We start from the raw sequence: 12,577 nt of genomic DNA on the forward strand, positions 1-12,577 counted from the left end.
TCCATGAAACTTGTCTTTCTGTATTTGTGAATGAAGCGCCATCTCCTGGTTAAAACCTGAAATTGAAATCTGGCAACGCCCTCTTGGAAAATAGTGGGAGGGCTTAACATTCCTCTATTCTGGTTTTAGGCAGGTCGTAGGCAGGAAGCTGTAAGCTGGAGTCTGAAATTCAGTGCTACATCTGTAAATACAGTGAATTAGAATAACAACATAAGAAGAACGATTATTAATTGGCTCCCTAGTTACTGTGAGACTTGCCATAGCAACCATGAAAGCACAGCAATAACACTACAGTATTATTTCCGCAAGTCCTGGATCATCTCAATCCATCCCTGCACACTTAAATACTGTACACACTAATAAATATGTTTAATATTTTCATATGTAGCCATACAGCACATCACTTAATAATTGAAAATCCTTTATTATGATCTATTTCTTTCTCATTCTTAAGATATAGTCAGATAATGATAGCTTTTTATGATGTCAGCTGCTCACCTCTCTTCCCATTTTCTGCACAGGGACTCCAGTTACCAAAGCCACCAGCACCCCCTGCTGTGGAAGCAGAGTATTACACCATAGCAGATTTCCAGTCCTCCATCTCTGATGGCATCAGTTTCCGTGGAGGACAAAAGGCTGATGTAAGATCCACACTGCCGTCATTGAGATTAGACAGCCAGGGCTCACTGAATATGTGTGTCAACTGTATACTCCCAAGATACAGAGAAGCAAAGGAGATGCAACCTTGAGATTTGTTTTTTTAACTTCATGATGGAGTCAGAATTTGCTCTGCGCGGAATTTAGGATAGAGATGAAGATAACATAGATTCCTATATGTTTTTTTTTCCGATTATGTTGTGCTGCAAATTCTACAAAGTGTTAAAGTGGCCCTTTTATGGTAATTGTATTTGTATTTGTCTCTATGCTTTCATGTTCAGAAAGCTCTTTATTTTTCTCATAATGCCTGTTTTGCAGCTCCTCTTTTCACCCTCTGTCTGAAACCAGTCACGACGTCTGTCGCACCCTATTTGTAGCCAATAGAAGCGCGAGTACATAGTGATGTCATTATGTTACGGAGGAAAAACAAAGTAGTCCAATTGAGACATTAGAGGCAGGGGGGCTGGGGGGGGGAGAATCCCTCTGGAGGAAACTCTGGGATGTTAGTCTTTGCAGAGCATTTACATGCACAAAACATTATAACACACACTAAAGGAAAGGGGTAAGCCCAAAAAGCATAAATGGGCCTCATAAAAAACATGAAACACTTCTGACAGATTCCATTACTTTAATTGACATAGCTTTTATCTTCCATTTATTGCTGTGTAGGTGATAGAGAAGAACCCCGGGGGCTGGTGGTATGTGCAGATCGGAGAGAAAGAGGGCTGGGCCCCCTGCTCCTACATTGACAAGCGCAAGAAGCCCAACCTCAGTCGTCGGACCAGCACCCTGACCCGGCCCAAAGTCCCACCCCCAGCTCCGCCTGTCAAGAAGCTAGAACCGGAGGAGGCACCCCCTCCTGCTAGCTCTGCTGCAAAAGTCTCAGAGCCGGTGAGCAGGCCCGTGTATGAGGAGCCTGAATATGATATTCCTGCAGTCGGATGTGAAGGTGAATCGGACACCGATTCCCTTAAGGATGAACGTGCCCTGGATGTGAAGATCAGCAGCGTGGTGAGCGACAAGTACCGCAGCTCCCCTCCTTCCTGCAAGGCCTCCCCTCCAGTCTGCAAGGCGTCCCCTGTGTTCACTCGTCGGAGAACTTCCTTCAGGTCTGTGGAGGAGGTCTCCAAAGAGGAGTGTATCTATGAGAATGACTTCAGGCCAAGCAGTGGTGCTGAGAGGTCTTCAGTCAAAGGTTCCAGTGAGCCGAGTTCCCCAAGGAGCTATCGTTCCTCCACAGTCCCTCGCAAACTCTCCGGATCCTCGCCTTTAGCAGGTAGACCCATGAAGACTATGACGCCAGAGATGACACGGAGAAGCCAGACCCTGGGCAGACACATAGATATATGCCTGAGCTCTCAGGACAACAGCCCCCACTCTTCATCAGATGAATTGACCAGAGGTTCCAAGAAAGGTGCTCCATTTAGCCGGGATGTGGAGCAGAGAATAGGTCAGAGCCCCTCCACCCGGCCTAAGCCTTCTGTCAGACCTAAACCTCTCCTGACCAAATCTGAGCCCCAGAGTCCTGAGAGGATGGACATCAGCTCACTGAGGCGGCAGCTGAGGCCTACCAGTCAGTATCGGCCTCATGGCCTCAAACCTACTCGCGATGAATCTGAAACAGGCTCTGTCATATCATCCGAGGACTCCATGTGTTCGCGCAGCACCTCAGATCTCTCTTCAGTATACTCCAAAGGGAGCCGCGGTGACTCGGACGTGGAAGGCCCCACTCTCTACCGCTCCCTGGATGTCTATAAGAAGGTCCAGGACTCTGAGATCAGCTTTCCAGCCGGGGTGGAGGTTGAGGTTCTGGAGAAGCAGGAGAGCGGTTGGTGGTACATCCGTTGGGTATCCGAAGAGGGTTGGGCTCCCTCATACTACCTGGAGCCTGTCAGACAAGTGGGTGATGTGGGTGGGTTCGAACTAGAAGGACACAGGAGTGGCAGGAGTAAGTCCAACAGCCTGGAGAAGAACGAGCAGCACGTTCTGGCCCTCAACAACATCAACATTCAGGGTCTGAGCCAGCATCAGCAGCATCAAGGCTTGAGAAGGAACACTCCGCCAATCCCCTCCAAGCCTCCCGGCGGCTTCTCGAAGCCTTCAGCCGTAGTTAATGGTGGCGTTCGGATGAGGAACGGGGTACGCCAGGTGGTAGTGAGGCCTCAGTCTGTATTTGTGACCACATCACAGCCATCAAAGGATGGACACTACATGACGGGTTCTCTGAGGCGAAACGACACGCTCCACAGAAGCGATCACTACGGTTCCGGTTCCGCCACCCTTGGCGTCCGGCGAAATGCCTCGTTCAGCACCGTGCGGCCACATGTCGTTGTGGAAAGTCAGACGAGGCCCGCAGAGCGCTCCAGCCTGGGATCCTCGGGTAACGCGTTCAGCACAAGTAACGTCAACCAACGCAACGGCATCCCTGTGTCCACCGTGCGACCCAAGCCCATCGAGAAGAGCCAGCTTATCCACAACAACCTGGGCAGGGATGTGTACGTGTCCATCGCCGACTACCGGGGCGATGAGGAGACAATGGGCTTCACGGAGGGCACCTGTCTGGAGGTGCTGGAAAGAAACCCCAATGGATGGTGGTACTGCCAGGTTCAGGACAGCCTGCTTCCACGCAAGGGTTGGGTCCCGTCCAACTATCTAGAGCGAAAAAAATAAACCCCACATCCGTCCCCTACCCTTTCCTCTATCTTTCCCCTTTTTGATGACTCCAAGGACGTTGGTGGCTCCTTAAGAATGTTACCCGCAATCACCCGTAAGCAATATGTCCTTGAACAATGTACATTTATGACAGCTTGTAAAAAAGGAAAGACACTTTTAGTGCTGGTTTACTAAAATGTATACGAAAAGGAGTGTAAAGATTTAAAATATTTTGGCTAAGAGACAGGATGTCGGTTTGGTCCTCCTCGAGTGAGGAAATCTGAAGAGGTAATGTCTTTGAGATATAAAATGGTATGAATGGGAGTGATAACCTCTTAAAGAGGTTTGCATCATGTAATACAGAAGTTGAGCAGGGTAACGGTTATGCTTATTCCTGCCCATCACTGACTCTGATGGCCGATAAGTGCCTTTTGTTGATCACCTGAATGGAGGTCCTAAATGGTGGATTACGAAAAACAATAAATCAACCAAATCTTTTAAGAGTGCCATAGGCCTACGAACACCACCAAGACAATTTGCATAACCAGTTAAGAGCTCCACTATAGAGTGCAAACAAAGTGCAAGATTTCCATCTAGAGTGCTCTGATTGGTCCAACACAGATTAAAGAAAGTAACTGAGGTTTAGACTCAGTCAGCAGAGAATTATATTTGTTTTAAGCCACAAGCAAACTGAAACCTTTTAATCTCATTATAAGTATTCTTTAAATCATTGTATGTTATAATGTCTCATGTTGATGCAGTCTTTCGTAGGGAATTATTTCTGCTTTCTTGTGACATCTGTTTACCACCGACAGCCTTGAATTGGAAGTTAAACTCCTGGAACACATGCAGGAGATGCTCAGGTTTCAATAATTGGCAAAGTTTGGTAGTAGATTCTTAAACCCCAGAAAAACATGTTAATATGTATGTTTTTAATCCCAGCTGTAACTGGGATAACAGCTCTGTAAAACCTGTTAAACTTGAAAATAACAGACGCGTTATACTTTTCTGGAAAATTGTAATTTGCTCTCCAGAAGAAACCCACCTCATACTGTATCTGGGTAGCAAATAACTTTAAACAATTAGTTTGCATAGTTTTGGTTTACTGTAGTGCTTTTGGCTCCAGGAACATTTGATTGTAAATATTTAGTTGTTTCTATACATGTAATAATACGCTGTTGCGGGATGTATTGAGTACTGGAAATGTGGTGAAATAATTGAATCCCAGGGACATATTTTCTAAGCATTTATCCCAAATGTGATCAAACCAAAGAGATTGCATTGGCTATTTTTGTGATTTTTTAAATGATATATGGTAAAAGTAATATAGTGTAGTGTACCTAGGCCTAGTGTATTCAACAAAACACCTTAAACAATTTTTTGAAAAATCAATACCTGGAAGCACTTGATACCATTTTTAAACTAGAAGTAAGTTTTGATATTAAAAAAAACAACATAGTGTGTAGAGTTGTTTCCAATTGTTTTTTGGTTACTTACCATATGTTAAAAGATAATGTACAGAAGTTAGAGATAATTCTACTCACAAACAGAACTGAAACATTTGAATTGAACCTTCTGAGCTCAAATCCAACTTTAAATTCAAACGGCTGATGTTCAAGACTGCTGAAATACATTTTCTATTGAGCGGTGTGAGCTCTCGGTATGAGGCAGCACTAGCTTTTCATTATGTTTCTGCTGGACAGTATCACAATATTAAACCAAGTGCAGTACCTGCTAGATCGCAGTTATCTATTTTAGCGAAACCATATTTGTTTTTGTTTGTTACTCTGTGATCACACAGTGACAATAATGAGGAACGAAGTGGTTCTGTTTTGTGAATTAGTGCACTTTAAATCTGTTGTTTTATGGTGCATTAATGTGAAGATGCAGTCAATACTCAGCATAGTATTTATTGAATACAATAAATTATGTATCTATTCTTCTGTCATCACCTCAAATGAGACAGTAACCTGCAGAGTTTGAGTATAATTGGATAAATAGAGACCTCTAGTGGGGGGTCAGTGGTACTAAACATGATTTTACCCAGCCTTCCTACCTCAGTGCAATACGAAATGCACTGCTGGCCAGTGAATCTGTACGCATTGTTTTTACTGAATTTGAAATCTCGGTGCAGCTAAAATAATTTGTAACACATTTCTTTGTATTGGGCAATCATTTATTTTTTTGAAAATTAAAAACAGATTTTTTATCTATGCTGTATGCTGCAATTTTAGCAAAAAAAGGGCACTTCCTTCATCTTTATTGTGCTTTACATAATGCCTGATTTATACATATTTATTATGAATAGTTTTATATCTAATTTTGGTTTGACAATCACCTTATTCCCCCACTCAAAATATTACTGTATAGCTTATACAGATCATTCTTTTTAAAGAAATTGGACTTCACTCACATTGATATGCAAAATATCATCATTTAATTGACTATGTGAAGCAATTGCATTTGTTGAAGTATATGAAAAAATGTAAGGATACATAATACAATTCAGAACTAATCAGTTGATTCGCTGTATGCAGTTCCCTTCCCTACAAGACGAAGGCATTATGTAAATGTGTTAAATCGCTTTGTACAATTCGCTCCTGCACTATTATTATTGCATATTGCTTTTATTGATTGAGCTGAATTTACTTGGCTAAAATAGCAATGAATCGTTTTGTGTCGAGCATACATTTAGCTGTGTAGCGTCTTTATTCATGCTTTTTATTTTCTTGTCCTTTTTACCCTATTTGTCAAATTCTGAAATGTACCGCGAGGAAGTGTGCAATAGATAAGAAACATCATCATGCTTCAACAAGAGGATGAGAATTACAGGTGTAGAAAGAAAACCGTCAACAATGCCATTTAATCTGCTGGGAGTAGATGCTCCCCGTCAAACTGCCAGTCATGAGCTTTTACCGTCATTCAAGTGTATCGTTTCAAGAGGACATCAAGGAGCAGATGTGTTAGCGTTGGAAAAGTAATCGGACCAAAGCCGTCGTAGGTGACATCTCATTATCTCCTGACGGGACGGACTTTTATAATAACTCGCATGAGAATCTCTGGACAGTGATTGTGAATGGCATGGCAGAAACCCACTGACCCGTTCTGTACTGACTTTACAGCTATCTTGGGTCTTTCTCCACGGATGGAGAGTCAGGGGCCCATCATCAGGGGTCTCAGCGGCCTGTCACGTTCGTGCCTGAATGGAATTTTGATAGCTTCTTCTTTTTGTGTTGTTGTTTTCTCCTTTTTTGTTTGTTCTCTGGAGTGTGTCCTCTCAGCACCTACGCAGAAGCCTCTCTTGACATTTAGCCCACCATTGTCAAACCAAGTCAGATTTTCTTCCTCACCAATCACCACAACGGAAGGTGACATTTGGAACCGTCTCTGCGGTAAACAAGAGAGCAGGGAGATGAATGCTCCTTCAGGCCATTTCAGTTCAATCCATCAGCTTCCAGGATTGTACCCCAAAAATAGAAAAAGCTTTATTTTTCTCTGTGCTCAGCCCCAGGCAGGCCTTATCCATGCGCTACAGGTAAACGCGTCATTGTGCTAAAGACTTACTGCGTGTACAGGCCAATACACATTGTTCCCTCTACTGTTAGGGGGGCTTGTGTCCACAAATGCTTTTGTCCGGCTGGTTGTCTCCACCTTAAAGGATATACCCTGATCGCTTTCTTGCTGAGAGTTATATGAGAAGAAAAGGCCTACTCTCGTTGTTAAAACATAAGCCCCCTCAACTCCAACAAATATGTAGCTCTTTGTTAACCCACTTGTGTGTTTGAGCTTCACTTCGCAAAACGTTATAAGTGAGTTTTCTACTTTAATTACTAGGGGAGTGCTTTTCTAAACTTAGTTAAATTAGGGTTAAAGGTGTGTATGCGCCAATCGGCTCCAGCGTGGAATGTTTAGCTCCTCCCATACATTTTGTATGTGGAAAATTAAAGCCTCCCATTCATATAAACTGAGAATTACATAAGAGTTTAGTGAATAATAAGCATTGTGTTATGCTCCAACTATATATATGCATATATTCTGGAATTTCAATGCACCAGAAAAAGTAGATGCAATTAGAGGACATTTTTAACAAGGTAATTAAAGTGTTTTGTTAAATCAGACAATCACTCAAACAATGTATTTTTTAAACGTCTTAAACCAGGTCTGTAGAAAATATTGGATTATGAAGTTAAGACACTACACGGTTATCTTAGCTTAGCATACTTAGAGTAGTGGGAAACAACTAGCCCTGAGAATGAAATAAAACGTAATACTTAATACCTAAGACATCAAACACCAATATTTTGATTTTACACTTAGTTGACAAAACAAAATGCCATAAATCACTGCACCTGGCCAAGAGATAATCCCGGCTGCAACCACACATTTTCTCTGCCTAATCTTTGGTTTCTGTAGCCATCAAATCAATGGCATAAACCCAGATAATATAATTATTGAGCTTTAGGGAACGGTAGGTGGGATTTTTCCTCCTTTAGATAGAACTTTGCTAGCTAAGTTTACCCATCCTTCTAATTGTTTTGCTAAGCTAATTATGTCTTGCCTTTAGCTTTTTATTTAGCGTCAAGACATGAGAGTTGTCTCAATCATCTTATCAAACTCTTCTCAAAAAAGCAAATACGTTTATTAACCGAAACGACTAAGTGTTCTTTTAGGTTACAGGCTTCTTTTTCATACCAGCTCAGCCTCGTTCAGCTACAACATGCACTCTCAAACCTCAGTGCACCCCCACGGCAGAATGGAAATGGGATTGGCAGTGGTAATATTTCTGCGTCCCGCATGCCAACACACTATGATGATGAAAAACCAGTTTATTGATCAATCCCCGGAGGTTCACTGCACCGGCACTCTGGTTTTGTTCCTTGCTCTCTTTTTATTTTAACAAATGGATGGCACCTCAGGCGTGAAACACCTTAAACCCTGTAACCCCAAACACAAGCTGCGTATTCCTCCTGTCTCACCTTCCGCTTTCTTTCTTCCCTCGACACTTATTTCCATATCCGTCCTTCCTCGACACAGCTGAGCGATCCCGGTGGAAGCATTGAGAAATCGAGAAGGGTTCGAGTGGGGTGTGTGTGTTTTTGCATGATGAGATGGATAGTTTGCAGGTGCACTTAGAAGAAGGGAACTTGGAGGTCAAGGAAGAAGTTTGTGAGAGCAGGACGCAGGGAGAAGGATTGGAAAGTGGATTCAAGGAGACAAGATGAGAGAAGCTCTGCTTTAAGGAGAAGGCTAATGGGTAATGTTTCCGCTCTGAAAACTATGAAAAATAGTTCCTTCTGACAGGGAACCCATTTCATCCAACTCCTTCTACCCTCCTTCAACAAAACGCAACGTAATAAGCTCTCAGCTTCCCCACCTTAGCAGTGATCTCATTGCTCCAAACGATGTTGTAATTGCAGCACTTGAAGTTCTCGAAGCTGCTTTTGCGAGAAACTGCAAGTCAGCAAGAGACGGGCGAGTTCTCAGCTCTGAAGCTCCTCTCAGTCTCACTCTCAATCCACAGAATAACTTTAAAAAGTGATACCACGTCTTATCGTAGCTCCTTTTTGCTGTCAGAGTGCTCAGATCTTATGTAGCCCTGAGGGGGTGAGAGTCAAGCTCAGTGTTGGAAGAAAGTGTTTTGGAATACGACGGTAAAAAAAGGCTTCAAATGGTGGATTCTTATTTGTTTTGCCTTGTGTTTTTGTTGAGAAAAGAATGTAATGTTGCGGAAGTGTATCACAGGATTGGAAGTGTTTGTTCACATCTAATGAAGCTTGAATTAAAAATCAAAATAAATCAAGAAAGGGCTTTGAAAGTCACCCAGCTCTGGAATAGAGCGATGGAGTTATAAAGGTTGACAGAAGGAGGGGTAGGTTTGATTAGAAAGTTTTAGCAAGTGTGTTTGAGGTATTTAGGAAGATGATTATGTATTTTTTTTTATTAATTGGTTGCTTTTGTTTGAGTTAGTGTGAGGGAAGAAAGGAAAAGAATGAGTAAAGCTGCAGGGTTTGGGGTAAAAAAATGAAAAATCCCAGGCACTTACATCAGAGTATGCTGATTATTTATGTCATTCTGAAAACTTCCGCACAGAATGCAGTTGTTTGAGGAGCCGGCGGGCATCAGCGCGGAAGCCCTTCTCGGGTGGGGGGGCGGGGGGAGGAGCGCAGCTGTGTCTCTGTAACTATTTTCTTTGTCTCGGTTTGAATCCATGATTCTAATTAGCACAACAGTGTGTCTTAATTAACCTTCCCCAGTCAGACGATACTCCAACGCTAACAGCTTCCTCCTAATCGCCAACACCGCTGCGGCGGCTGCCATCCTGCGCGGGGGCCTCAGCCATATTTTAGCGTTGGAGCTGAGCTGTCACCAGTGATTGATGTGGAGTTAAAGCTGAGGTCGATTTATGAGAAAGTGGAGACTGTTTTTAGCCTGGATGTTGAATTTATAGAATATAGTCTGTCACCACCCCGCTGTGGAGAGCAGTGTGCCAAACAACAACAAAACCTTGGAAGCCCGACGCCATCACGCTCTTGATCTGTACACTGACAAAACGATCCGTTACCAGCATGTCAAACACAACAAGAACTGCAGGCCTCGAGTTGGACCAAAGGAGGTGCTATTCTTTCATTTCTGTTTTCTTTATTTTTGTATTGCCATTGTTGTTATGCAAATTGTGTTTAACTCTTGCAAGCTCCTTGTTTTCAAAAGGTATGCCATGAGGAGCTTTATGCCACTGTTAAAGTGAATGTATCCTCCAATGAAGAGTCGTCTGTCCTCATGGTGACAAGGCCTCATGGATCTGTTGAAAGCATCGTTACACTAGGACAAAAAACAATGACATCTAAAAGACTGTCACAATTTCCTTTCTGATTGGAGACATTTTGCACGTGTGCATTCCTTTTGAAAACAGGACATTTTCTTACCCCTTCATTTTGACAAGTCTTGTTCCTTTTTTTTGTATCTTGTAATGTACATGTTTACATTGTATCTCGCATTGCCCAAAAGAGAAACAATATTAAATGTATTATCTTTGTTGTTTTAGACCGGGTCCTTTTCGTTTATCTCACACTTCCAGTCACATATGTTACTTACTGCAGGTAGAGAGCCGAAAACCCCATTTCGCTGCCATAGCTAGATATTATGTGACAGTAATGTTACAGATTGAGACATTTATCTTTATTCTCCTTATTGTTCTTGGCAGATTAAATAAGTTTAGATGTGGGAGGAGCAGAACAATGCAGCTGGTTATATATAGAAAGGTATGAGTTATGAGAGGAAAGTGAGAGCGGGTTCAGTGGACGAATGAAGACGAACGAGCTCTCGGAGACCCAGTTTCCTTCTAAAGAGGAGAGACAAGAATTGTTGCTCCCCTGTTTACAAACGTGTGTGGAGAGATTTATCCTTTCTGTCGAAAGTTAGAAGAAATTCAGCACACGCTCAGACCTGCATCCCAAAGAATCACCACAGACATTCACCTCTTAAAGCACGAAGCTACAGGTTTCAGGAGGTTCATTCATAAAGTTTAGCATTTAAAGCATTAGCAACGGGTTAACATTGCTATATTATGACTATATAAGATGTTATGGATATAGGCTCACATACAGTACGTAAGTTAGCATACGGTTGACAGTTGTTTGTCTATCACGAGAAATTGAAGTCCAATATTTACTGTACTTAGCAAGTCAGTTTAGCACTAGTTTTAGTTTTAGTATCCACTAGGGGTGTATCGGTATTCGTCCCGAACCGTCACGGTTCGGCACATGCAGTCACACGACGAATACGCCTTTTTTTTATGAAGGGAAAAAAGTCTGTCACTCAGGGCAGTATCCATACACTATAATCCAGGAGGTGGTATTCCGCCTAAAAGCTGTTTGCCTGCCGCCCTTTAACAACAAGAACAAGAAGAAAAAACAACAAAACGAACAAAATACAAGAAGAGAAGTTAGTATGGCGATTTCAGATTGTCACTAGAGGTTTCTCAATACTCAAATTTCCCCTCCTCCTTTCCTCCGGTAGTGACCCAGGAATGAATTTCAGCACGCCATTTTGAAAGACATCTCATTTCTCTAAATGCACATCGAGGACCGAGGATCGAGCGTCGAGGAGGCTCTCTGGAGGAGCTATAACCGAGGATAAACTGATGGGTCCTCCACGGTCCTTTGCGTCTCCTTCGCGGATGCATTTCCGGGAACGTTGGGTATAAAATAGGCGTGACACACCGCTGGAATCATTTCAAAACCATGGCGGGAGCAATGCACAAATGTAAGTGTTGATAATGATATGTTGCATTAGTTATTTAAGAAGTGAAATGCGCAATCCAACTCCGCCCGTCTGTATGCAGTTAGAGCCCTCTAACCGCATTCCTTATTGACATTTCACCTGATATTCTTTATGTTTTTATCCACATTTTAACTACACCCAATCCTGCTACAGCATGCCATGATGTTTAAAAGTGCAAACGTTAATTTTTTTACGAATCAACCAGAACTTTGTTTAGCATTCAGCACCAGTATTTGGTTTGGGCTATGTTGTACAATAGAATCCATCACTCATTACAGTCTGTAAATCTTCCAACAGTTTTAAGCTACACCTTTTACTTTGTCTTTTCACAGGGACTTTCATCAAAGTGAGGGTCGAGAACGATAACCTTTTTACTGGCCGAAGGCACACTGCCAAGAAAGCCTGGGAGTGAGTGACATTTTCCTGGATTGGGAACATAATAGATCCGTATTTTACGGCCATGCATGAGGCCATCGGTGGGAGGCCATCCATCGACCCCTCTTCTACTCTTAGGGAGAGAGACCCGCGGCCAGTATAATTTCCTGCAGGAATTAATACTGAACCGTGTCGAACGTAGTCGACACTACACGAACAATCTCGCGACATAAAACATTAGAGACCAAATTGTGGACTTGTAAAACAAATTCGACGGACACATCGGATGAAGGGTGTTAGAGTCGGTAATGACGTTGCTACTGACTACCTCCTCTCCCGTCCTCGTCTCCTCTCTCCCCGTCTCGTCGTCGGTGTTCTCCTACGCATACAGAGGTGAGCAGGAAGTCTGCTCCACCTGTCCGGCTCTCTGCTGACCGTCTGGTTTAGAGCCGAGGACTGGTGTTGGCGCAGGTCGCGACTGGCTGCTGGCTGCTAATAACAACTCCTCCTAAAAATAAATACCGGTCAAAAAAACCAATGGGCCAAACAAACAGAAGTGCCCTACGTTTTTACGGTAAATGAGCCGGTCTACGTAATGAGTCAAGAAAACAAG

The 12,577-nt window shown here is 42.9% G+C and overlaps 1 protein-coding gene across 1 annotated transcript; it reads left to right on the forward strand.

Annotated features, from left to right (window-relative positions):
• Nucleotides 1-521: 521 nt before the first annotated feature.
• On the forward strand, nt 522-10,350 carry LOC104953527 (SH3 and PX domain-containing protein 2A-like; the record flags this gene model as incomplete). Its single annotated transcript, XM_010780471.1, has 2 exons — nt 522-641; nt 1,327-10,350. Coding segments are annotated over 2 exons (2,121 nt in total), but the record flags the coding sequence as incomplete, so codon positions are not given.
• Between the last annotated feature and the right edge of the window lie 2,227 nt (nt 10,351-12,577).

The sequence above is a fragment of the Notothenia coriiceps genome, unplaced genomic scaffold (genome assembly GCF_000735185.1).
Source record: "Notothenia coriiceps isolate Sejong01 unplaced genomic scaffold, NC01 NC01_scaffold00021907, whole genome shotgun sequence".
In the NCBI taxonomy this organism is placed as follows: Eukaryota; Metazoa; Chordata; class Actinopteri; order Perciformes; family Nototheniidae; genus Notothenia; species Notothenia coriiceps.